This window comes from Phoenix dactylifera, chromosome 3, assembly GCF_051530095.1.
Source record: "Phoenix dactylifera cultivar Ajwa chromosome 3, Ajwa_hap1_PhDact_Kaust_v1.1, whole genome shotgun sequence".
NCBI lineage: Eukaryota > Viridiplantae > Streptophyta > Magnoliopsida > Arecales > Arecaceae > Phoenix > Phoenix dactylifera.
In genome coordinates, this window is record NC_143192.1 from 48210245 (window position 1) to 48237465 (window position 27221).

At 37.1% G+C, this 27221-nt stretch overlaps 2 protein-coding genes and 1 long non-coding RNA gene across 5 annotated transcripts; 2 read left to right on the plus strand and 1 right to left on the minus strand.

The window, feature by feature from the left end:
• Positions 1 to 146: 146 nt before the first annotated feature.
• Positions 147 to 1203, plus strand: LOC148714422 (uncharacterized). Its single transcript, XR_015976541.2, has 2 exons — positions 147 to 279; positions 1032 to 1203. It is a non-coding gene; the product is annotated as an uncharacterized LOC148714422 (long non-coding RNA).
• A 6746-nt stretch (positions 1204 to 7949) lies between these two features.
• LOC103710800 (uncharacterized) lies at positions 7950 to 22589 on the plus strand. Of its 3 annotated transcripts, none has more exons than XR_604675.6 (10): positions 7950 to 8649; positions 11481 to 11590; positions 15874 to 15942; positions 17750 to 17865; positions 17965 to 18019; positions 20635 to 20755; positions 20830 to 20877; positions 21807 to 21901; positions 21988 to 22205; positions 22282 to 22589. XR_604675.6 is itself a non-coding variant. In XM_008796698.5 (9 exons), exons 1-9 carry the CDS (start codon positions 8577 to 8579, stop codon positions 22087 to 22089), a joined length of 789 nt encoding a protein of 262 aa, XP_008794920.1. In that variant the 5' UTR covers positions 7950 to 8576; the 3' UTR covers positions 22090 to 22209. The 3 variants fall into 3 exon arrangements, 1 of the variants encoding a protein (XP_008794920.1); XR_015976540.2 differs by having other exon boundaries at positions 21992 to 22205; XM_008796698.5 differs by lacking the exon at positions 22282 to 22589 and having other exon boundaries at positions 21988 to 22209.
• A 659-nt stretch (positions 22590 to 23248) lies between these two features.
• On the minus strand, positions 23249 to 26585 carry LOC103710799 (nucleoside diphosphate kinase B-like). Its single transcript, XM_088718746.2, has 4 exons — positions 26413 to 26585; positions 26168 to 26216; positions 25831 to 26062; positions 23249 to 23591 (listed from the first exon to the last, which is right to left on the minus strand). The coding sequence occupies exons 1-4, from the start codon at positions 26461 to 26463 to the stop codon at positions 23477 to 23479; spliced, it is 447 nt and encodes a 148-aa protein (XP_088574872.1). The 5' UTR covers positions 26464 to 26585; the 3' UTR covers positions 23249 to 23476.
• Between the last annotated feature and the right edge of the window lie 636 nt (positions 26586 to 27221).

Sequence of the window (27221 nt, forward strand, 5' to 3'; positions counted from 1 at the left end):
TCTTCTGGAAAAAAAAAGGTGGAAAGACTGTTTATATAGCATGATTCTTCACCGAGTATTAGCATGACTCTGTACTGAAATGACACCTTCCAAAGTGACATCTGGGAAGGTTGTCCGTCGAAGCCTGCTTATACCGGTTAGAATTTTTGATCCGCTAGTCCCAATCATAACTTTCGGGATGCGTGCTGGAGCTGAAAAGTTGCAAGTAGAAAGCTTCTATTGTTGGTCTCAGCTTTGTTGAACCTATTTGCCCCATTTGTTGAAAGGGATACATTTAAGGTGCGATTGGCATGAGTTTACATCTTTTTCAAAAATTTTAAATATAGAACAAATTTTGTTTCTATTTTTTTATTTTTAAAATATAAATATATTTAGTGATGGTGGAGATGGTGATGGTAGTAACAGAGGCAATGGAGGTGATGGTGATGCCAGAGGCAGGGTTGGTAGTGGCATGGCGGGGACTGTGCTTTTGTGGAGGTGGCAGTCATTGTGTTGGTAGGGGCACCAATGATATGCTGGTGAGAATGATGATGGCAGTAGCGATGTAATGGGGATGGTGATGACAATTATGGTGGTGGTGGTGGTGGTGATGGTGGAGGCAGTGATGGTAATAATAGCAGCAGCAATGGAGGGAGTGTTGGTGGTAAAAATATATAATTTTTTTAAAAATATTAAAAGTAAAAAAATTTTAACAAGTTGTGATTAGATCTTCTCTGTATTATTTATTTAACAAATTTATTTCTATTTTTTGAGTGCTATAGGAAAATGCTCGGAGGATGCCCATCATGCACACATGAAAAATTTGTGGAGCATATAACTGCTAATTTGGCAATTCTATAACTGATGAACCGCTGTATTTGGCAGCAAAATCTCACTAGTTGCACTGATCCCCAATTGCCGCATGATAAGAGAATTATTCATGTGCACGCAAGGGGAGCCTCTTTGTATTATTGCTCCTCTGTTTTTAAGATGAGAGCAAGAAATGCGCTTAAAGATTATTACAAATCTTCGCTGATACAGGATATTTACAGATGCATGTATAGCAGAGACAAGTGGATTCCGTCTGGATCGAGGAATTTGCCTCAATTTCAACCATATTCTGGTAAATGCTCCGTCTTTGAGGTCACACCGAATGTAATCAGAACCATCTAAGAGTCGAGATCATGTGGTGATTACAAGGGAAGGCTAGAACAAAAAATTTAATATGGCACCTCTTGCAAGTATGTCTACTTTAGTAGATGTCGGTCGAAGACGTAGTCAATTGCGTTCGTGTAATGACGAGAGTTTTTGTAATCCTGCCGCAGGCGACTCTCATCTCTGGAGAATCTGAGCGACCACCGACCGTTATGATGGAGCACAGGCTTGCTTCACTTTTTACTTTTAGGCGTGCCTTTTTATGTGGTCCAAAAAGATCGATCACATTCAGACATTTTTCCAAGAAGCAATCTATGAGAAGTAGTCTCCAATTTTTGTTACCAGTTATGCATCCATTAGTTCATATTGAGATATATGATCGTAGTTGAGAAAATGTTCTCTAGAATGTGACAATATTTTGAAACTCAAATCTCAATTGAGCCTCTGCACTTGTGCCGAATTTTTTTCCCCTCTCCGTTTCTCTCTCTTTTGCTTCTGTTCCTACTTTGTTTTCCTGTAAATATACTATGTAAATAATGCTTTCATTTTAATAAATGTTATCTACTGTGGCATTTGCCAGTTTGATTGATGATAGACAAGATAAGGAGAATGTTCTGGTAGAGAATAGAATTGATACCGTGCAGTCGGATTCTATAAAGCATCATGTAATCACATTGGAAGTGTTGCAGAGACCAGAACTGGGGGCAGTTCCATGATAATAACATGGCTAAAGTTAGGATCGCCGGGCTCAAATTTTGAATTAGTTCAACATGACACATAGACCAAAAGAATATAGAATTTAGTCTCTGTATATGTTGTTTCTCAAAGATCAAATCCTCTACGTTTAGAACTAGAATCTAGGACTCTAAGGACATTGCATCTTCAAGTTCCTTCTAAGTCTTAAACGAGTTGTTTCTTGGTCTCTGGGGCCCAAAGCAGGTCAAGGCCTCAAGGGAAAAAGGAGGCCGTCTAAGAGTAGGTTTCGTCCACTCATTTCCTCATCCCCCCCCTCACCTTTCCCCATCTTGCACTTGTTTTAGTGGAATGCCAACCCCACACACCTATTCCCACGCATGCCTGATTCCCATGCCATCCAACGCCATTCCCAGCCTGGGATGGATTTCTAGGAGCTTTGGAGAACGGTCTGCCTCTTAAAAAACTAGCAGTGGCAACCTTAGGGATGTGGAGGTATTATTATTGCAATCATCTCCATGCCTCTCAACAATGGTGTGAGGCACAAGAATCTAGCGTTGTAAACTCCTATTAATCAAGTGAGAAAGAGCTCTCTTGTGTTGGTAGTTGTCTGAATTCTAGCATATAGTAGCTCTCTTAAACATGTGTAAATTAATATTTTAAGTAATGAACAATGGTCTGATCTCTATCATGGAAGGCCATTTGACCTATGCGTGCTGCCTCGAAGACCATGCTAAGAATCTTTTGGAATGCTCATTGGATCCGATCTAGTTTGGGTCCCCTTTTGAGAAGCCAATTGGCAGCGAATTGGGCACCAACGGGAGCTAAGCGGTGGCATCCAAGCTGCCGTCGGAAAAGCTTCTAAAAAGGAGCCAAGTCCAAGCTGTAATACCATTTCGGATATCTAAAAAGTTGTGAATCAGTTGATTGTTGCTATCTATTAGGAAATATAGAAGGAGCGATATATTCGAATTTTCTTAAAGAAATCAAGTTCTATTTATTTTGTTTTGCAGAGAATCTTATCAACATTCTTTAACTGGAAGCATTTATGTTCAGAAAAGTTGCTTGATTCTCATCTCAAACTTTGGAATAACTTCTCAACATTGGTGCCACATATTGAGAGACGTTGATCTATCCTAGCTAACTCAAATCAGGATACAGAGTATATATAGTTGCACACTGAAGTTACAGAGATCCTTCAAATCACTTATGAGATTGTTTAGCTTGTTGAATAGTTTAACAGATCTACTTACCGACCACTATATTTTGTAGAAAATTTTATTGCTCTTTTATGTTTTTTTTTTTGTAAATTCTTTATAAATAGTTTCTGCAAATTTTTCTTTAAACATAAAGGCCAGGTGGCTTTGTCTCCCTCTTCATCAAAAACAAAAAAAAGAAAGAAATACAATCCCGGAGCACCCGAGGATGGAACAACAAGCCACCATCAGTTTTATATATCTGACAGTGGAACAAGCCACCATTAATATTATCTGATGGTAGAATAACCACCTTTTGAACACTTTCGATGACAGTTAGTTCACTGTTGGAACTATAATTCTAGAAACGTTCCTTCGACAAGAAGTCTTTAGTTTAAATACTATAGCTCTATTTCAAGTCTTCCAAGGACTCAGAGGACACCCAATCATCCGAAACGTGTCCCAAAGCTTACAAACACCTTCTATATAACTAGTTTTACAAAATAAGAATTATTCTTATGGATGCTATCTTGTTCTTTTCCTTGTGTCCACAAGTCGGTCGTGGTGTGCTCGCAGGCATCAGTTGGTGAATTTTTTGGTGCATATAGGCCTTTTGGCAGCGAGACAAAGAAGTTACTAGGTACTCTTTAGCTCTTAGATCTAATTTTCCTAATCTTCTAGTTTTTAAAATCGGTTTCTTGCTTTTCAACTGGTAAATTCAGATCATATCTTGCTTAGAATAATTAATTTTCTTGTTTGAAAAATTGTAATTTTTCATTGTTTCATTTGAAGTTATATCAAGCCTTCCCTACTTGTGTCACAAGCTTTGCTTCCAGTCATTGAGATCTAGCTATGATGACCTATTTACTTTATTAACTAATTTGTTATCACCAAAAGCTGATTCAAGACAGTATCATACAGATGAATGCTGCGCTAAAATGACATGGGAAACCCCAACTTCAAAAGGTACAAGGGCTTTCAACTATATTTTGTGATTGTATAGATCATAGCACTTGTGAGGAGTGAAGAAGTGGCATGGGTTCCTTCTAGCTGCATAATAATAATATCCCTAGAAGACAAGCACATGCAATCCACATTAACCAAAGGAGAAGATCTCAAAGGAATATGGGGACTTGATCCAATCCAATTTGAAGAAAAAGAATGGAGGAGTTGATGGATATATAGATGGTAGGTCATGCATGTGTGGGAAAAGTAAGAATGGTAGGTAAGCATGTGGAGTTTCTCTCAAATGCATATACATATATCTATGGTGGAACATAAATATGGAGATGCTGTTTGTTTCTCAAGTGCAAAGAAAGATCCAAAGTCATAACATCATGATGACAAGGATAACTCTTAGTTAACTAATCTCCAACACTGGAAACTACTAGCTCAAGCTTGTGAAGAGCTTTCTGTATCTTTGTCCTTGAAGGCTAGAATATTGTATTGTGTAGTGGATGGAGGAGTTGAGCATGTAAAAGGGCATTTTCTGATAGAAATGGTTTCTTTCATGAAAGCATATTTCTATGCAGCTTATCCACAAGTCATGGAAGCCTTAAGAAAAGAGAGCCTCTTCTGGAGTGATAATTAAACAAAAATAAACAGATTACTCTATTCCTTTTTCACAATCCACTTGCAATAATGGATTCTTATCAGTTCCCACTGCACTGCATCTTGAAGTACTTTGTTGATCTTGACTGTCTATACTTTTTAAATAAAAGGTATGGCACTTTTAATTTCTTTAAGGAGTGACCTAACATTAGCAAATTTTAAACTAAATTTCACACTACAACCTGAAATCCTTATTTTACAGCTGCATGTTTTTCTGACATCAACTCTATAAATTTAAATGATAAAAAGATTCGCATGCAGTACTAATTTAGCCTATCTCACGTTTCCACCAAAAATAAATAGATCTTAGCCAGCCAACTTTCCTCTCAAACTCGTGCAGCCATGCAGACAAAGGGCAACAGGTGCCAATATGCAAACAGGAACTTCATATATATACAAGCATCACTCTTCTAATAAGTGACGATATCGAGATTACAGAATAACTCAAGCCGGCACCATCATCTTATTAGTCTTTCAGCCATGCAGACTACTCATCAAACCATGTTATGTATACAATATCATACTTTAATCATGCCAAGTGATGCCAATATGACTTGATCCAATCCACTCTCTTCTCTTTGCAAGAGACCTCATATGCAATCTTGGATGATGACATGTTATTATATTTTTTGAGAACTACCACCATGGATTTGTTTTAGCTGATTAGCTCTCTCTCTCCAACTAAAAATTTTTAGTTGGACCGCATCCATCGCTGAACAGGCAGACCGATTTGAAACCAAATTGTCTCGATCCTGGGATATCATTGAGAAATAGGAATCCGTGTTAGCAAAGGATTTTCATAAAAAAAAAAAGACGCTTCAGCTCTTTTTTTTTTTCTTTCTATATTTAGCCATGTTTGTTTGTAGTTGGATTGGTCCACAAGCTTCGTGATTTGAGTATTTTAAATATAGATAGTGATGGTACTTTTATAGTTTTCATAAAAAAAATATTATTACAACCACATTATGCGGATAAAGAAATTTGAGAAAAATATATTATTCTGTTTTCTTTATAAATGATATTCGAAAATTATATGGACTCCACCTTATTGGAATCGGCGCACCTCCTGCTTCCAAGAAGTTGGTGCCAAACAAAACCTCACCCGTCTGCTCCCGCTTAGGCTCACGTAGCGTGACCAGATCCCCAATCAGATCGATCACCATCAGAGACGGACCCATGATTCCGGGAGTCCCGTCACCGCCTCCGCTCCCACCTCCGGAGAAAGCAACGGTGGGCCCACCACCACCGCCACCAGGCCCACCACTCATCCATGTGACCTTTTCTCGGCCCATAAGCAATCCAGCGGAGCCCCTCGATCAAAAAGTTGCACGGAAAAGGGGAGACACCCCACACTTGACCAATTCATTTATCGGTCGATCTGGACCGTCCAACTGGTGGACCCCGTCCTCCTCCCAACGTCCGTTCCGACAGCACGGAAGGATTAGGTCCGGTGCTGATAGAGATGTGCCCCGGTGATTGGACGGCCATGATTAGGGGCCCGCTCGAAGTGGGAGCGCCCCCATGTGTGAGTCCACTAAGCTGTGTGAGTCCTTTTCCTTTCCGGGTTGGGAGGAAGTTGACATGGCTCCGGCCAAGCACTCTTGCGCTCGCTAGGAGAAGTGATCGCAACGTGACACATGCCCCATTAGCCATTTGCCGGTTGCTCGGAGAACCGGTTCCATGGATGGACATGGAAAGCAAATAAGCTTGTTCTGGGGCCTTGGCTGCAGATGCTACCTTTGATCTTAAATTCAGTTTTTAAATCTTGACCTGGAAATCCATGTTTATTTTTACTGGATTGATGCTGAGTTGATAGTCAGTCGCAAGATCTACTTATTATTTCTTTAGAAATTTCACTGCTTGCCACAATATTAGTGTGCCTCAACTTTCATTCAAAAGCTCGGATGATGATGGCGGTGATGACGACTATGATTTTAGAAAAGTTGTATGTTTTTTTGATTAAAAAAAAGTTGAATATGATTATGACTTCTGAATTTTGACAAGATTGTACAAGAATATCTCTGCCATAGCTACATGTTTGCACCATTACAACTTTACTTTAAAGACCTGTATCAATCATTAAAATATTATTTCAACTCTCAAAAACTTTATTTGGACGTATGATGGCTTGAATTTATGTGAAAAATAAGCATACATTTTTGTCTTTTTTTTCAAGATCCTGATATATTATGCTGGCTAATACTTTGCATACTTCCTCGATAAAGTTATAAAGAAATTTTTAATTTTCCATCTCATTTTCCCATCATTTTGATTTTTTTTTTCTATGATATTAATTCAAAATAACTAGTTGACATGGTATGTGTTAGACTTGGATCCAATAAAGGATTAAGAACAGGCCTAATTAAAAGTACGAGCACAAAAATTTCAAGTGGATATGCATGCTAAGAGACCATATAGGCAAGCTCTTAGGAAGAGAAAGATTAACCTTAAAAAATGCATGCGTCCAAATGTAGATCCTACTTTCCTTTGTCTGATAAACTATGCTGGGTTATAAAGTTTCCTATGAAATGAAGCAATGCTTGCTACATGCATTTATTCCAAATTGATTAGGTTTTACATAAAGAAGGCAGGATCCACCATTTCCAAAGTTATTTTTGAATACTAGGTTTCTCTATGTTTTGAATGTCTTAAATATAAAAGGAAGATACCAAGTGGTGAAGTCTAATTAAGAGGATTTGCATGAGGGATTTGAATGGAGATGTACGATGATCCTGCTCCTATATTATAAAGATATTGAATTTTATCTTATATAATATTCTTTTTTTGGTGTCCTAATCCATCTGAAACATATGACGTTTGCATAGAATCCAAAAGATATCTATAAAGGAGATCATGACATTGAGATATCAGCTAATCAGGTTCCATCTTCCATAAACATCATCCCTACCCCACATAAAAGGAAATTGATTCCAATGGGCATAATCCACTCAACGATAAGGTACCAAAATTAGTCCTTGTTTACTAATTTATCGCCTCCTTTTTTTTTGAACGGCAACGCCATTAAGATGAATCCGCCACCTTTTTTGAAAGGTCACCGTCATCCACCCTGGAATAATTTGTTCACCAAAAAAAGTGCCCAAATCTTTACCCAAAAGAAAATATTGCGCCTAAATGCTATCGTCTGGTGAAATGTATTCTGGAGAGCTATTTTTAGCCCGAGGTGAGATCATGTTCTAAACCCGGACAACTTTATGTTTTTCCGTTCCCACCTAAGCGCATTGCAGAAACTTCTCATCTTCGTAATTAGTAAAATTCCGTAAACCCCATAATAATAATAATAATAATAAATTAAATAACTAAAAAAGGTCCGCCATCTCTCAAGAACGGTGAGGGGGAGGGGGAGGGAGAGATAACGAAAGAACCAGAAACAAAGCTATATTCGGAAAAGAGGAAGCCACCGCCAGACGGACCGACGGCGGAGCTCCAACCTCTTCCCGTCTCTCTCTCCTTCTCTCTTGGAAACCCTACCTCTCCAAGAAATCCTATACCTCGCCTCCCTTGCTCCTGTCCCCGTCCGCTGTAGATCGGCGGACCCTTCGCTCGCTCCTCGATCGCTTGCCCGAAGCCGAGGCCGCTCCGGTCGCGTTCTTTCGCCTGGATTGGAGCCCTGGACCCTAGATTTTCTCTTCTCGTGGTTTCTTTGGCGAACTGTTGGATTTCGAAGAGGTTTCGCTCGGTTTTTCCTTCCCTCGGCTTGGTTTGATCCATAGCGTGCGGCGGAAGACCTAGAATTTTATTGTTTTGTGTGAACTTTAGGAGTTTGGGAGGGAATTCTGGGGTGTTGATTGGTTCTTGGTTTGGGATTATGGGCATGTGCTGTCTCTAGTTTTGGTGGTTGATATGGGAGATGTGGTGAGGGTCCGGCTCCAGATGAGGGATTGTTTGGTCGGTTAGGGGAGGTGGGTGGTCGAGAGGGGGGATATGGATGAGAGCAGCGGGTCGTTCGTTGCAGTGAGGAGGCTTGATCAAAGCAGAGGTTGCCACTCGTCGCCTGGTATGCAGCAAATTTCCTTTTCTTCATCTGTGAAATGATGTGGTCGATCGATATGGGCATATGACTTACTGCATTGCCATGTTAGTCAATTTCCTGCTGTATTCTTGACTGAACGTTTGGAGATTACTATTTTGATTTCATGTTTTGCGGGTAATTTGCAAGTTTAGGTTGACCGGTTGGCTTCTTTCTTTCCTTTTTTTTTTTAGTGCTTATTTTTATTTGGCTCGGAACTTGTGATAATAGTTTCAAGCACAGTGTTGGCTTTTATTTCCATTATTTTGGATGCGAGTTTCATCAAAGAGATCTTGTGTTGCTAGAAAGCTGCTTTCTGTGCTTGATTTTATTATATTTGCTTCTAGACATGGAAAACCAAACAAATGGTAAAGTAGGGATGTAGATTCCATTTGGTGCCCATGAAGAATCAATTTATAGAAAGCTAGAGTGGATAAGTTTGAAAATTATTGGCTGAGGTATTCTAAACACATTGGGTTTTGGAAGATTCATTTGAGGATTGATGAAAGCAGAGGAATCCCTACCTTCTAAGTTTATAAATGCAGGGGTGTCTTTTGAACTATATGAGCACTAAATTATGATGGAGCAAATGGAATAGTCTGGCCAGCAAATTTATTCACTGAGATCTTGAGAGGCAGAGGGATTCTTGTTTTTTGTTGGTTATTTTCTAGAGGAAAGACATTGCACTAATTATTCTGGGTCAAACTTGTGAGTGAAGATATGGAACTGTGGTAGAAGAAATGTGATGGATATTGACAGAAGAAATAACGATTTCAGAAAACTAGTCATTGCTAGATATGGTTATTTGGTAAGACTTATGGTCAAGAATAAAAGGAGGTTGTTCGGTAAGCAAGGTGAATTGAAGGTGATGCAAATGGGCACGTTGACAATGTTAAAGGTATTTCTACATGAAACGTGTGTGCAGACTTACGAATGAACTGGGGAGCCCCTGATTTGTAGCTTTCAACATGCGTTTGCCTTTATGGCCCTGATTTTTGTAATTAGATGTGCTACTGCCTTGTATCCAGTACACCGGCCCTTTGTTGTAGGCTGTTTATCAATCGATGATTTTGGCAATATATTGGAATTAGAAAAGGAGATATTTCTGAAAGCTAAGGTTAACGTATGGATTAAAACAAAACAAAGTGCAGAAAATACAACACTAATGCCAAAATCTCAGCCATCTTGGTGGATGGCTGATACCTAGATGAACTGACATATCAGTTCTTGGCCAAGTGGAATGCTAGATAAATTCGAACAACATCTCGGCTGAGTATATTCACCGAGATATTAAAATAAGCTCATATCGTAAAATAAAAGATTAACAACATTTATAAGCCTTCATTTTAATATTTAATAATAATACAGTATAATTTAGTAAAGTAAATTTGAAATGACTTTGACTCATATCTCAATATTGCATCAGCTGATATCTCAGCTGTGATTTTGGCCATGATGAAAACATTGTTATAGTAGCAGCCAAAAATGTAATTAGTTGCATGAACTTTGCATCTGTTCTCTAAATGGAGAGATTGATGAGGATGTTTCTTATAGGATTCAAATAGTATCTCTGAAGTGGAGGTTTACCTTTGGAGCATTTATGTGATTTTCAGATACCATTGATAGTTAAAGAAAATGTATATGCAATCGTTAGAAACCTACTATACTGTGGATATCAGTTCTTCGGATTGTGATAGCTGAGAAGGGCCCATGAGCATGATAAACGGGTGTTGTTTTGCTATTTTCCCCTATTAGCTCACATCCTTATACCTTGCTGATTCATGCTTACCAATGCAAACCAACACTTATCCCTGTTTCCTGAAATGGGCCCCTCTCATGTAATTGGAACAACACAGTGGGATCGTGTAATTGTTCTATGCCGACACAATTCAGGCACAAACACAGTACTTCACTCCTTGTTCAAGATAGTCATTTTGTTGAAAGCTGTTAAATTTCAATTATCCTTTGTTTCCATAACCTATTTAAGAATTATCTTTATCTTTCAACCAACCAGTAGAATTTCAATTATCTTGTGCACGTATTGAGGTATAATTTATTGCAATACCTATAAATCAGCACGCCACTTGGGACTGGAAATGGTAGATGATATTTGGGTTAGAAGCATTACAGGTAGATTCACTTACAGTAAAGACAATGAGAAATCCCTTTGTGAATTATTCGATGTGATTGATGATATCAAAGGCTTCTGTCACAGATTTACTGCAGTCAAAGTGTATTTTATCTATAGAGAGCAAAACTGTGTAGCAGACAAGCTATCACCTGGAATATGCAAGTGATACATATAATGAAGGATCACATAGGCTAGATAGTATTGATCTATTTCCAGCATGCATGAAAATCCTCCATTCAGAGGATGTTGACTAGTTCTTTATGTTCAAGAATGAATTCTTTCTAAGATAATAATCCCATGTCTGCACTACTTGATCAAAAAATATAGAGGAAAAGGAGCAGAGTTGCAGTCTTGTATTTTCAATCTTGTAATTTCTCTGTAAGCCATCTATACTTTTTTTCTGTTGCTTTTTGGTGGCTAGGCTTCATAGCATACTCATGATGAAAGCTTATCTGGAATTTTTGAATTTTTTGGTGGACTTCAGATGTTATTGGTTGCTAAGTAGTAATCACTATACATGGTGATGCCATGACTTATTGCTAACCTTTGACATAAAAACGACATGTGTCTATGTGAACATGTATTGTTAGTTCATTAGGTAATAGAGGCACATGTTCATATTGAGTATGTCAAATTGGCTTTTTTATACTGCGAGAATCTGATATCAGTTATCTTTCATCTTGTATAGCTGAGGTCGTCACAGGATCAACAGCATGGATTGGGAGAGGTCTTTCATGTGTTTGTGCTCAAAGAAGAGAAAGTGATGCTCGTCTATCATTTGACCTCACACCTTCTCAGGTAATTATTGGTTGACAGCTTTTCCTTCTAGAATATGATGGGCAAGATAATAGAAATAACTAAAAAGATATTATGTGTATATACATGCACACGTTTTTCTCATTTAATTGGTGGGAGTGAGACCATTCCAGATCCGTTCATTGTTGTGCTGTTCTTATGCTGTAACCTTGGAGTGGGAGGACTTGTTGTCCTCTAATTTTAAGTATTTGTTAATTAATATTCATCTTGTTATTGCTTGAATTGAGCTTGAAGTAACTTGAAAGTGTGAAATACTCAAAACTGTTTAAGAACCATATAGTTGTTGGATACAATGGATAAAAGCTTCTCCAACTTAACCATTCCGTTGTGGTTGATTTTGATTAATTAGTCTTTATAGTATCATTTAAGATTGGATTGAATTACAATAGCACGAGCCTTATATCTCAAATGTTGCATTTGCATGTAACTAATGGAGATCTTGTTCCCTTATCTCAATGTTTGCAAGCTTTTGTTTTCTTTTACAACAAACTTTAAGCAATGCATTAAGATAGATTGTCATAGATAAATCACTGAAGAGATGCCTAGACAACCATCCATTAAGAATTTACAAACTGAAACTCTTATATTTGAAGGAAAGGATGTTATCATGGTAACTTAAGGCTGAAGGGGCGTTTATGTAAAATTCTGCGAGATATCATAAGTAGCAAGCCAAATGTTTTATATAATGTTGAACTAAAGAAAAATTTCCATGATGATAAATGTGACACTAGAAATGATATTTAATATGGACCTGCTTAAAGAATTATAAGACACATTTATGTGTGGTATGTATATATGTATGTTTATGTATATGAATATTTATGTATGTCAGTGCATGCACAGATGCACAAACACATGTATATCTGTAAGTAAGAGAACCTTAAATAATACAAAAGCAGGGAGTATAAATTCTATCATGGCATTGTCTTCTTAGGCCACATGATCGTGCTTGGGGGTGATCTTATGCAACAGTCAAAGGAATTTAAGGTGTGAATAATCGATACAATGTTGCGTAAAGCATTGAGGAGGCATAAAACAAGTTTTTGCCTGAGAACTGTTGAGATAAATACTGACCAATTTAGGAACTCAACCATCTAAGCTGACCCTACTAGCTTAAGAGTTCTCAAGTGGAGTATTTGCATTGTGCTGGCTATGTGGGTTGCATGGTTGTATTTTCATGGGATTTGGTCTTAAGGCTTTGTAATTTGGATTATATTTAAGTTAGGTTGGGTATTAAAGAGTTGCAGGCTGGATTTTAGTTAGGTTGGATTGGGACCCCTTTTATAGAAATTCAAGTTAATTTTTGGTGGCCTAAGCTTCAATTGGAATCTAAACTGACCTCAAGTTGAATTATAATTATCCAACTCAAATTAACCAATTTTAGGTACTCATTGGCCTAACCTAGTCTATGGTTTGCGATGTCTTTCTTTTGGGCCAAGCTAGCCTAAGCTGCTCCGCTATGTAAATTTGGCAGTATTATCAAAACATACCTAGGTTGAGCACCACAAGGTTATGAGGAGAGCAAGGAATTCCAAGCCACAGTAGAGAAAGTGGTTTTGTTCCTTCATCCTAGATGTAGTTGAACCAAGTGTCTATTGCTTTTGGGAAGTACACCTTTAATAGTCATTTAAAAATCAACGTGAAATCATAAATGTTCGCAAGTTTGTGAATAGAGCATGTCACACCTTCTTCCCTTTTTTTATGAACTCTTTTCAAGTCTCTGTCGGAACATCTGGGTTGTCCCCTGGATGCATGGGCTTAAATTGCATAACCAAATGATGGGTCCTTTGACTTGCCAAGATAGTCTTACAAGTGTATGTGTGTGTGTGTAGAGAGATATAGTCCTCTCGAGAGGAGAAGGTATCTACTACTCTCGACATCAAAATCAATAATGGACCATGCAAATTGAAGATCCAAATCGTTGATCATGATTCATGCCACTAAAAATGTCTAGAAGACAAAAATCAACCTATTCATCAAATGGATGTAAAAATTGAATGTTTAAAATGATATAAGAGCATGTTTTGCTATGATGTAAGCATTAAAATTTATTGATTGTCAATCTACATATGTTCTAACTTGCATAGATCATTATCAATAAGGTAGATTCTCCATTTAAATACTTCATCATGTATTTTAGCATACTAGTACAGTGGAAACCGTCCCCTTTTTCATGTCTCCATGATGCATGTGTTAGAGACAACCAAAATACATGATATTTGGATTCTAGGCATTTTTAGTGGTATAAATCATGATTAATGATTTGGACCGTCAATCTGAATGCCTTATTGCTGATTTTGGAATTGAGAGGAGTATATATCATTTCCTCTCGAGAGGAGCATTGTCCATCCCATAATTAAATGTATAGTATATAATAATATCAATATACATGCAATCATACATACATATGGATGGATGGAATTCTATATAAAAAGAGGTATTAGCAGAAAGTTTTTTACAAAAAACTCAGATACAAAATATTAAAAATGACAAAGAAAAGGACAATAATTACATTATTACATGCAAAATTAAGCATAGAGGAAGAAAAATCAACAATTGGGGCTACCAGGGAGGCGCGAAAAACAATAGGTAACATCATTAATGTATAGTCTGCAACCATTTCATTAAATACTCATGAATAACTTGTGAACAAAATAAAATAAGAAGTTATAGATAATTTCTGTATTATTAGATTATTTATTAGTAGTTCTGAGAGCCATTTGGCTGACATGATTTCTGAACAATTAAAGAAAATTTCAATAATTTGAAGAATATTGTTGCTGTACCATCAAGTTGCTTTCGGGGTTTAAATTGGACTATCATAGGTAACTCTCTTGCCTATTTCTGCCTGCAGGAATTTGGCACCAATTTATTGTGAGCTGATGTTATTTTTAATTTGTTTGTAAAACATTTTTAAACTTGAATTAAACATGCCTTAACTCATAAAGCTGATTCCATGTTGATGGAAAGAGGCTTGTTCATCGAACTTATTCTTGTATCTTGATTATGAGGATATAAAAGACATGATGAATTTGATAAACAAGGATTAACAATGGCTTAGTGGCACTCATACCTCAACGGAATCAGAATGTATCAGGGAAGGATAATGAATTTATACTTACATGCTCACAATCAAATCGGAATGAAATTCCTCTTGATTTTGTGGGTCGGTTCATTTTTCTTGTGGGCACTTTTATACTTTATGTGAATCATGGACGAGAAAATAAAGACCTTTTAGCACATGAGATGCCCATGAAGAGGAGTGGATGACTTTTACTTATTTGTAATGCCTAACTTCTTAGCTTAGGGGGGAAATCAGGGTATGCCATACCGTACCGAACCAGGCGGTACGGGACGTACCATACCGTACTTGTTCGGTACTGGTATACGATATGGAAGGCGTAGCGATACTCGGTATGCCGAACCGGCCCCATACTGGGCGTATCAATACAGTAACAGGGTGGCGTAGGTACGAGGCCCAGTACTGAGATGACGTACCTTGAGGGAGCTTATCGGTGTGTTGAATTGATCTGGATGTAGAAAAGCCGAGATTTTACTGCGACAAAAAAGGAGGGCACTTAGTGATTGTAAGTTTTAATAAAAGAATGAACAAAGGTAAGGCAAAACCACTAGAGAAAGCAAAATGTGTACCTTAGAAAAGATCTTTTGATAAAGATATCCACAAATGCTTACATCAAGAAAAGAATCCTAGATAGCAATATATTTAACATATATGTTACATTATTATCTTGGCATGAATACTCTCTAAACCCTATCTCAGAATAATTGAATACCTAAATGTTTGTGTACGGAAACCAGTTAGATGCTGTTCTTGGCACATTGACTAGCATGCTGCAAAATATCAGTTTGAAAGTGAGGGTCTCATGTCGTGCTGAATATTTGCCACCACCAACAAGGGAGGAACAGCTTCACTATCATGCTATTTGCTGTACAATTTATGAAATATATATGTGATGCTGTGCCCCTGATATGTTTTTTTTTTGATGGTTCATATTATGAATTTACATGTTTTAAAAATTAAAACCATCTGAATATGATTACTTTTTTTTTTTGAGAATATTACTAAGGCACATTATGCTTGGAAAATCAAGAACTGATATCCAAATATTATTACGATGAAAAACAAATATTACAGAGAAAATAAAGTCATTTCCAGATTCGTTTTGAAGAAGTGATGTGCATACTCTTATTAACTTAATTGAAGTTGCTTACAAGGATGATGATTTCATGTGTTTGTGTTTTAGGAGGAATGCTTGCAGAGGCTACAAAGCCGCATACAAGTTGCTTATGATGGTTCAAAGAAAGAGCATCAGGTACTAGATTTAATATCAATGTTATTCTAAATTAATTTTGAGGTTCTACTGTAGTTCCCTGGTACCCTAAGTTACGATGTTTAAAGGTAGTACAGTGTTGCAATAAGCATGAGTTATTGAAGTTGGCTTTTGCTTTCAGTCATGTTTCTTCAACTTTTTCAGATTGTTTACACTTTATATGCTTTCCTATGGTTCATGTGACAACGCAAACTATATCTAATACAACATTGGGTTAGTGATGGACGTGCTTAGTAAACACAATCAGTAATTTTGCTGACATTGTAGATAATTCTCTTTCCATTTTCCTTTTTTCTTTTTGGTCCATTTTGTGAAGTGACAGAATGTCAATGGTCAAAGAGACAAATCAAAAAAAGAGAGCTAAGGAAAACTGTATTTATCAGGAAACTGATGAAAGAAAAAGAAGAATAATGCCCAAAAGTATAAGGACCTCTTATCAAGAATTTCTAAGATAGTTCTCTGTTTAAACGAGAGTTTGCTTCTTGAGCCAAAATCAATTATTATATGTGACCAACTTAGATAAAACTTAAGAGAGCAGTTTTAGAAGATTCTTCTGTTCTTCCTCTGTCTCTTGCCTTACAACATAAGGGAAATTTCTCCACACTTCTTCGTACTTAGTGCTAGACAATGTATGTTTTGAAATCACAAGCATGTCTCTATTAATACATTTTAAAAATAGTGATGAAGCAAAGATTAATCAAATCTCAACTAGCTGAAAGCTGTTGGCCGCTCTCTAGATTAAGGATCTGTATCCTTGTCCTATCAGATGGTGTTGTATTTCCACGTGTATGTCAATAAAGATTTCCTTTTCACCAGACAATTATATATTTGCTGTACAAGAGGAAGGAGGGAGGAAGCTGAGCTGTAATTTGTTTAATTTCCATTAGAGTGCAAGAAATTATTTTGGTTGCTACATAGGAACTTGCTCACGATAATCAAACCTCTGCATACCTTTATTTACCTTCTTGGTTCCTGCTCTTCTCTCTGCCACCATACGTGTACATATACATATACATATATTGTGAAGACCCGTACGGACATGTGTTTAGTCCTACATCGGTTATTTGTTGGGTAGATCTTGGGTACTTATATAGGATCAAGGAACCCAAATATTACCTTCCGGCTAGCCATTTTGGGTGAAGTCCTGGGTTGTTACAAATGGTATCAGAGCGGACCCGGCCCATAACCTATGTGGACTAGGGGACACTGCAACACGGATCCATTGGGGCTGACCACGGGCCGATCGTGGTGTTTGTGATTAGATTTGAATGGATTTGAACTCTTAGCCTGACGAGGACGTCAGGGCTTGAACGGGGAGAGTATGTGAAGATCCGTACGGGCGTGTGTTTAGTCCCACATCGGTTATTTGCTGGGTAAATCTTGGGTACTTATACAAGATCAAGAAACCCAAATAATACCTTCCGGCTAGCCATTTTGGGTGAGGTCCTGGGTTGTTACATATATATACACATGTTTTTAGAATTTAAGTATCATGCGGAAGAACTCATATTCTTAATTGTTGTGATGTGGAAATACTAAATGGCCTGCATTATATGATGATACATAAGTAGCACAGCAATTCTGAAATTTTCTGCTGATTATGAATTGCAATATTCCATCCTATAGAACTAACAGTTCGTATCGTATCCCATGCAAGAAACTGGAATTTATGACCATGTACTGGGAGTGTGCTATTGACATCCTGTAGTTAGTGCATACATGCAATTAATATTTGATCAAGAAATACTCCCTTATATTTTATCACTTTCAATTACTGGTGTACTTTTAGGAAGCCTTAAGGGCCCTTTGGTATGCTGCTTATCCTGGAGTTGAACTCCGTGGATTGATATCTGAACAATGGAAGGAAATGGGCTGGCAAGGAAAAGATCCATCTACAGATTTCCGGTATCTATGTTACCTTTTCCTCCTTAAGTGTATATTAGCAGGAAAAACCTACCTGAATTGAACTGAGATTTATAAGGGGTTTTCTTGGCTGGATTGCAGGGGCGGTGGTTTTATATCCTTAGAGAACCTATTATTCTTTGCAAAGAACTATCCTGTAAGTTTTTATTATAACTTTTTTTGGTGTGGAAGTTGGTGAAGTTGTGTTGTCAAATGATCATGGATTTGAAATTCTCAATCAAAAAAGGAAATGATTTTAGACTTTCTGAATTTTGTTTTAACTAATAATTTTGGCATAAACAAAATGAGAAACCTAATGGACTGCTGAATTTACAAACAAGAAAAGTGATATCTCTTTTGTTCATGCATTTATTTTGCCCATAAAGTTGAATTTCGGACCTAAGAAATTGAGATAGATCAACTAATTTTGAAGGTATGATAAATCAAAAGACCCACCACAAATGGAGAATAACTTAGTCTCTTCATGACTCTTCAGATTTTCTTCTAAAAGAAAATGTTTGCAGTGAAATTCTTGAATAAAGAAAATATGTGTTGTTTGAATCTTGAAGAATGCGATAAACTTAGATATCTAACAATAATGATATCATGTAATTATGTATCCTAAAGAAATTAAAAGGCTTAATAACTTAAGTAGGTTGTAGTTATTTGACAAATTTAAAGGTTTTGTATTAGTCAGTTAAAGAGTGTCATTGATGATTGTTTAGTTCAGTTTACTGGGGTTTAAGGAGAACTATCCTGTTTCCTCTACATGTAGTTGTAAATATTATGGATTCTACAACAAAAAAAAAAAGAGTCATAGTTCTCCTATGTAGTAGATAGGATGGTTATATTTTGGAATATAGCAGATGCTTTTCTTGATGAATAGAAGGGTAAGAATTGTAAAAGGGGACAATTACTTTTAACAAATTTGACCCCAGAAAACCATATGCACCCTAACCTTTTTTTCTTTAATTGAAAAATGTGTAGAGTGGTTTTATCAATTAAATGACATCAACTAGGAACATACAAGGCTCTTCCTTCGAAACCATCATGCATGCTTTGCCATCTTGTAAGCAGCTTCTTTTGCTTGTCTTCTAACATGACTAAATGCACACTCTTTATAATGTTTACTTAATATTCTAGCGTCCTTTACTATCAAACCTGTCTTCAGGAATACATTCAGAATATAAGAGATTTAATCAACTTAATATAATGTCCTTCCAAATCATATTGCAGTCACTCTAGTTTTAAACTTGTAAACAAAGTGCTCACCTTACAACATCAAAACTTGATTTTTGATTCGTCTATTGAGGCTTTACTGGCATTACGAACATGTGAAGTTGAACATTACGATCTTGCTCAACATTTTCTTGCATGCATAATGATGACTTTCAAAAGTCATATGCACAGGTCGGAGTTTTTGTTCTCTGTCTTGAAACTTTAGTAAACTTTTTGACCTTTTTCTTTTATATGGCGTAATCAAACCTTGAAAAGGAAATAAAAAACCTGTGCTCTGCTTGAGTCAACCATATGTAGCAGTCAGAATGGGCTTTTGGAATCAAGCCATATTTCCAAGCATAGGCACAACTCATATTGCCAATCAGGGAGCCAATCATGTTGTGCAGCTTCCTAGATGTTCTTATCTAGCTCAAAATATTAGCCGTGCTCATATGGCTCGTAATTTATAAAGATTGAGTCCTTATCATTTTATTCAATATTTCTCTTAGTTAAATTTTTCTTGCCTGCATATGGTATGGTTATGGTGGGAGGTTACTCTCCTAATACTGATTTGAAAGGAAGCAACCTGCACATCAATATAAAGTGATCCTTATTGGGACATTAGTCGGGCCTTTGACCTCTTAGTTTCTTGCAAATTAGTTGCCCGCTCAGCTTGGAGCAATGTGGGTGTTCCAGTTTATACAATGATGGGAACTTGAGATAGTATCAAGCTCTATATGGAGTTGGAGCTCAGATTATTATTGAAAAAAGTTATTAGCCTGTCTGAAGACTAATTATATCAACTTTTCCTATGGAATTGTGAGAATGATTTTCTAGCATACAGATTACATTTTTATAAAGAAACAAACCATTCTTCAAACTGTTACCTACACCAACAAGCCTGAAGAAAATATATGGAGTTGGCTTGACAAGTTAAGTCGTGATGTTAGAATTGTAGAATGTTTTATGACTGGCTTTAGTCTCAACCTAATTTCAACCTTTTAAATTGCCGCCATATTTCATGCATCTGATTGATATGATCATCAATTAATACCCAGCTTAGCATAAACTTCTTCTCACTACCATATTTCTGTCAAAGCTGACAAATTATTTTGACTTACATGTTTCATCCAACTTGGAAGGGGATTCCATGACACCTATTTTAAGCTTAATATCGGATTAAAATTACTCATATATAAAGTCTTTGTGTGAAAATTATCTTGAGAAATGTGAACCATCATATTTTGATGTACTACATGACTAGGAAAATTTATTGTTATGTCCAATCTTCATTTCATTTACCTTTAAGCATGTGTAAGATGTGATTCAATGTTTTGGTTAAAGACGTTATTTGAACTTTGAGGCCAAAGAATTTAAGGTCTATTGAGCATTTCTATAATTCAACTTATTGGCATCTATGAGCACGTGATTCAGGTTAGGGGTTGATTTTGTTTTATTTTATTTTATATTAAATACTCATGTTTATCACGGTATGCATCTCTTCTTGGCTTGTAATCTCCTTGTTATCAAAAGCTAACAAACCTTTCTGTGCAGAAATCTTTCCAGGATCTTCTCCGAAAGCAGGAGGGTGATCGAGCCATGTGGGAGTATCCTTTTGCTGTTGCTGGCGTGAACATAACGTTCATGCTCATCCAGATGCTTGATCTTCCATGTGGTTAGTGCCTTTTATTCCAGCTAGCATGTTGACTATCTACTGAACATCATTAACTAGCTACTTGATAACTGCAGCCAAGCCAAGGACGATGATGGGAGCAATTTTCTTAAAGCTATTCTCAGGTATATGTCAAAACAGATTTAATTCTGGTACTGTTTATTTGCAGGTTAAAACTCAAACTATTTAATTATGATGAAAGGGGGGGGAGGGGGATATTGTGGCCGGGTAGATTATTTCTTATATGTGGAGTCTAAGATTTGAAGTAAAATTATCTGATTTACCTGGCATGCATATTGTTTGCTATTACAATTTCTCTATATTTGCTTATTAGCTGATTCAGCAATTGTAAACCTTTAGTGAACTTTTCTGACAGGACTAATGGTAACTGTGCCATGTAATTATACATATAAGTATAGGATCATGAAGTCTAGGTCTTTTATTGTGTAATGGGTTGGTTTTGGTATGTTAGATATTTCTCAGTTGATTTCCTGCTCTCTCTCTCTCTCACTCTCTCTCTCTCACACACACACACACATACACAGAGAGTTGTATTGGACAGCTTGTTTTTTTTTTTTTTTTTTGATAAAAGACAGCTTGTTTTTTACTGGGGAGTTGTTGTAAGCTTTTTTTTGTTTTATATATTTAATTATCCATAATCATAATCATGCAGCCTTTTCCTAACTATTTAAGGTTGGCTTTATGGATACTCATTTGCTATATTCATGAAATTATAATGATTTTACATTCAAAATATTATAACTAATTTTAGTTTACTCATGAAGCAACCATGATCATATACATGGAGGGCTCAATCATCTGTCTTTTTCTCTTGTTTTTATTGAACATAAAAGGCAACCCTCATTTTTGTGCTGTGATAAATGCCTAGCCATTTGTGGACAAGGAACTCACAATTCAATATCGTGCAAAGGATAGTGGTTTTGCACTGATTTCAAAATCAAAAATCTAAGCTGCCTTTTTAAATGTCCTCTTCCTCCTTTAATAATTGTTCAATTTTTTTCTACTGTAAATGCTCCTTGTATCTTTGATGCAGAAAATGAGCGAGCTTTTGACTTACTGTACTGTGTAACTTTCAAGCTGATGGATCAGCAATGGCTTGCTATGCGTGCCTCCTACATGGACTTCAATGTATGTCGATTGCTCTCCTGCACGGCTGCCGTCAAAGTTTTCTATGTACTTTGTTCTAACTTCATGCTCTCTGTTTTCCCATCCAGTCAGTTATGAAAGCGACGCGGCGACAGCTGGAACAAGAGCTACTGCTAGATGACATCCAACGCATTGAAGACATGCCTTCCTATAGGCTTCTTACCCGTTAGCAATCATCTGTGTTAATGCTGGTTTTAGTAGCGAAGACATGTTCAGTTGTTCGTGTTGCATGTCCCATGATACTCTTTCTTCCCAATGTCATTGTGGAATGCCAGTGATCCTGTTGGTGAGATCCTATTTGAGCTTGCAAATGAGTCAAAATTTTCATTCTGATCCATTCTAAACTAACGCATCTCCTTAAGCTTGCTGAAATCATTTACTGACGGAGAAGAGTGGAACTGATGGAGCTTTGGCCTGCCTGCGGGTTGGGCGCTTGGCGGTTTGCTTCCGAGTGGAATCTGATGGTACCCCAACCGCCGGCCATTATCCTTATCTAAATAAAAGTAAAAATGGGAACAGGACACTTCAAATTGGAAATGATCAACCGGATGTGGAAAATCTGGTTCGCTTGCGTCACATGATAATTCAGTAATCATACTTAAACAACATATTTTTTATAGCTTTCAATAACCGTTTTTATGAATCCAATAGGTGCTGTCGTATTTCTTTTGAATATGTTATTGACAAGTTAGCTGAGGATGCCTTGGAAAAGAAAGAACCATTACTTTTTCCACAGGTCAGGTATGTATCAGCCAATATGCCTCCGCAATTTGGCCACCTTGAGGAAGACTTACCGCAGCAAATGTACCTAAGGCAAAACGGGTCCCAGCCCCAACTACGCCCATGCTTAATTTTATTAGGCATCACTCTTTGAAGCTTTGACCCGCAAAATCAAAAAAGTCAAGCAACTTGATGAAAAAAACAAGTTTTAAATTGCTCCTCTACTTCGGCATGACGGGATGGGCAAATAGCCAGACGGCGGTCCGTTGCCGACATTGCACGAAATCACTTTCTGGGGCCCAAGATATGCACGACTGCCTACCCTTGGTTTCATCTTCCCATAAAATCCCTTGCTCAAATTTTCCAAGTCGCCCAAGTAAATCAAATTTTTAGCTCTGATCAGATCGCCCAACAATACATAAGTCGATGCATGCAGGTAAATCGGTTAGGTGGATTGAAAAATTGTTCGAAAAAAAAACTTATCGCGGATCCATCCCTAAATTCTGTGCTTCCAAAACCAGACATAAATGTCAAAGCCCTATCGAATGGTGCATTCTCTTTGGAACTCATTTGCTGGATGCCACAAATTATCTAATAAAAGCTCAATGATAAACAAGGACATAAAATGACAGCCATGCAATGATCTAATGTGATACAAGTCCAATAACATCTAGATTTTTGAAATCCACAACGATGGCCGATGCAGCATAACCAAGCAACAAGCTCCAACCGTAACTGGGACTAATAAAAACTTAACGTCAAAATTCAAGTTTTATTCACTGGAAACAACATAGACGACTCCTCTAAATTTTTCGCAAAGAAAGCAGCAGCAGTCATCTACTCGTAAATCCAGGGGTGGAGGTTGCTCTGCCAATCTGCAATGCCTTCGGGAAACCACAGGGCAATCTCCTTCCTTGCACTTTCATTTGAGTCACTGCCATGAATGACATTCCTGTACCAAAACATATGATCCCTATGTCAGATACCATTTATAGTCTAAGAAAAAAAATGGTAAGAATGCAAATCAATAAGCATCTATGATTAAAAAGAAAACATTATATTAAGACACAGCGCATAGTAGATGGGAAACATCCTACTTCGTTATTTGACAACAAGCATTGTCACTGATTCTCATAATCCAAGGGCAAGAAACTATTTTCAAGTTGCCCTGTCACATCAACCAGATGCCAATTGCAACCTGTTTGCATATGCATTAATTAAGCTATGAAGAGTTTCTAATACAGTCATATAGGGTCCACAACCTGTGGGCATTATTGTCTAGAATTTCCAGACAACAAAAGACTATATCAACAGCTGATAGGTGCAGCAAACACCAAATGTACTAGCAGAAAAACCAAAATGCACATCCAAATGAATAAACTTGAAAAATGTACCCAATAGAAGCACATGGACCGTGCAGCAAAATGGATAAACGCTGGTAATAGCTACACACCTAGCAGTTCAATATATATAACTTCTGAAGACTCCACTTATATTACAACATCAGAACTCATGACTAATACAAAAAAAGAAAGAAAATAAAATCTGTTTGTCGGCAAATTTTGAGACGTCCTGACATTCATTCGCTTTAGAAAATTCTGAATAGGCATCATGCAAAGCATACTTTAACCCACCATTTTTTGAAATGAAACATGCTAATAACACATTATATGTGAAGTGCAGGATGGAGGAAAAGCAAGCAATTTCCCAACTGATCCAGAAACTATCATGTCCTTGTACACCACCAACTGTTCCTTTATTATCTCCTTCAATCATCTAACTTCAAATCTACTGAGTACATAACAGGCTACCATGATATAGGAGGTATAATGGAGTGAGATCACAGAAAGTGGAGACGAGGATCTAGATGTTAAGGGAAAAAACTTCCCACTTTCTTTTAAGCACAACTCTAGGCTTAACATAAAAAGAAGCATGTAATCGGGGGCATTTGTATGTCCAAATGCTTTAAGCAGTACCTATCAAGCAACACCAACCAGGTGGTAGACAAGATGTTTAGGATTCAAGTTGATACGTCTGGTGAAGTCAAATGACCCTTTCTATAAACAAAGAACAGATACATGCTTCCATGACCATACAAGACAAATGAGTACCATCCATACAAGGTTACTTGCATTTGCAAATTGGATACCTAGAAGCAACATAACATTTACCTGCCAATGAAACTAACACCACAGCAATCCTAACATAGCATAACTACAAGTAAACCATCTTACAGATGAAAACAGTAACCAGAACAAAATAGTTGCCTAAAATACCAGATCAATAATCCTAAAAAAAATATAATTCAATAATTCAAATTCATGATATTTATAATAAATAAGCACTTGTTCAATCCAAGATGATCTTCGAATTCGATATGGACCACTTTGCCCACTATAGATAGATCAATATAGAGTTATGGAAGCAAGATCCGCCACATCCAAAACTCAATCAAGTACCATAATTTTGGAAAACCATAACTTTTAATCCAGAAAAAAATTTGGCAATGTGACAAGATATGAAGTTGATATTGGAGTCAAGATCTAACTTCTGCCAATTTTTAAAAAATATTTTTTTACTATTTTTGTAATTTGTATTCTCTAGAATCAAACTCATAGAATAAAAAGGAGGAGGTTTCATCCTCTTCTAACTAGAACAGAAACCCAACTCAAACAAAAAGAGAGGACTTGAAAACTTGTACTTTTTCTTCTATTAGGTAGAAGAATAATCCAACTCAAATAATAAGTACCTCACAAACGTAATATGCAATAGTTTTGAGAATAGGAAGACGAATGAAAGTGAATAGCATAGACCCTACTTTTGTGGATCATAAAAAATTAATGAAGACCAAGGGCTTATAGATCCGCTTTCTAAAAAAAGTCCTTGTTACGTATTATTTTATTTGAGAGATTTGAGTCCAATGGGTGGAAGGAAATCCTTCCTTCTCCCTGACTGGAATATTGTTGCTACCTATCAAAAATATGCACATCAACAATTGCTAACCTGAAGAAAACAATACTTGAAACAACACAGCTGTCAACTTATCAAAGCCCTAATGCCAAACCATCTTCATTATGGATTGAATTGAAGATAAAAAAGAAAACTATACAGTTCTTACATAATTCTAATTTCTAAACAGTCTATGTTGGCTTATAATCGATTGAATCAAAAATAAAAGAACAAACAGTCACCTGCCGATCTCGATGGCAAAATCGCCACGGATCGTGCCTGGAGCAGACTCTGCAGGGTTGGTGGCCCCAATAATCTTGCGGCCGGTTACAACCACATTCTTTCCCTCCCATACCATCGCGACCACAGGGCCGGAGATGATGTACTCCACCAGCCCAGCAAAGAAGGGCTTCGAGGAGAGATCAGCATAGTGCTTCTCAGCAAAGGCGCGTTCCACGGTCACGAGCTTCAGGCCTAAATCAATCAGCCCCAGTGCACCATGATCCAATCTTTCTTCTTTAAGCAACCAAAACACTAAATAAAATACCAAAAAAAAAAAAGAATCCCCAAAAAAATTACCTTTCAAATAGAAACCCTTCTGCTCAAATCGGCTAATGATCTCGCCCACCTGATATATGAATTAGGCAAAAATTAACCAAAAATATTTCGTCTACAAATATAATGAGGAAAGATCGATCAATCCAACATCAAAATCGATCGGATATATCTACTTAGAACTTCTTCAACAGAAGCTAAACATCTAATTACGAGAAAAATTAACAAAAAAAAAAATCCAATAGAAGGGGACAGAGGGAAAATAATACCAGCCCTCGCTGAACGCCGTCGGGCTTGATCATGATGAAGGTCAGCTCCATATCTGAATCCTTGCGTTTCGTCTCCGACGGCGCTCAGAAAAACCCTAAACCTAAACGGGGAAAGGGAAAAGCGGGGAGGGGCGCTTATATAAAGAGCGAGGAGTCGACCCCAAAACCCCACTTGGCCGCATTTCAGGCGAATATCTTTGATAATATTCCACCGACTTGCAATCCTGCGGTCGATCTCAACCGTTGGATCAGTTTGATACAGTGGGCTGAGTTGGGCCCAGGTCTAACCTGACCGAGATTCGAACTGTACCTTGCTTTGCGTCCACAGTTTATAAGATTTGGATTTTACCCTTTTTGTATGGTGGGTCAGGTGATCAAGTCAGGTTGGGTTACTGATGATTTTGTTAAAAATTATACCTATCGTTACATACTTAAGCTAGATAAAGACTTAATTTCCAAATTTTTCAAAATCTAAAAATGATCAAATTATTTTATTTTATTGAAGATTTAAAAAATTTATAGTAAATCTAATTAAATTGATTTTTGAAAAATGTAAAACACACGTTCATGTACTTTGAGATAAAATATGATTCAACAAGTTAGGCTTGGGTTTGATCCCAACTAGCATTGGGTTAACATTGTAGACCTATATTTTTTGGTGGCATGAAAGTAGTAGGTTTTGTTTTCAGGTAGGATCCAGGCTATCTTTACTTATATTTTTTTTTCAATTGAATGTGGCCGTGCACGACGAGTTCCATTTGGGTTAAAAATTATGTTGGCTGCAGCCTGGCATTGTTCTTACAGAACCT

Coding starts and splice junctions, on each gene's coding strand:
- LOC103710800 (XM_008796698.5), top strand. CDS start 8,577: ATGGATGAGAGCAGCGGGTCGTTCGTTGCAGTGAGGAGGCTTGATCAA. Junction 8,650..11,480: donor AGGTTGCCACTCGTCGCCTG/GTATGCAGCAAA, acceptor CATCTTGTATAG/CTGAGGTCGTCACAGGATCA. Junction 20,878..21,806: donor TTTCTTAAAGCTATTCTCAG/GTATATGTCAAA, acceptor TCTTTGATGCAG/AAAATGAGCGAGCTTTTGAC.
- LOC103710799 (XM_088718746.2), bottom strand. CDS start 26,463: ATGGAGCTGACCTTCATCATGATCAAGCCCGACGGCGTTCAGCGAGGG. Junction 26,063..26,167: donor GAAGGGTTTCTATTTGAAAG/GTAATTTTTTTG, acceptor TGATTGATTTAG/GCCTGAAGCTCGTGACCGTG. Junction 23,592..25,830: donor TTTGCCATCGAGATCGGCAG/GTGACTGTTTGT, acceptor GTTTTGGTACAG/GAATGTCATTCATGGCAGTG.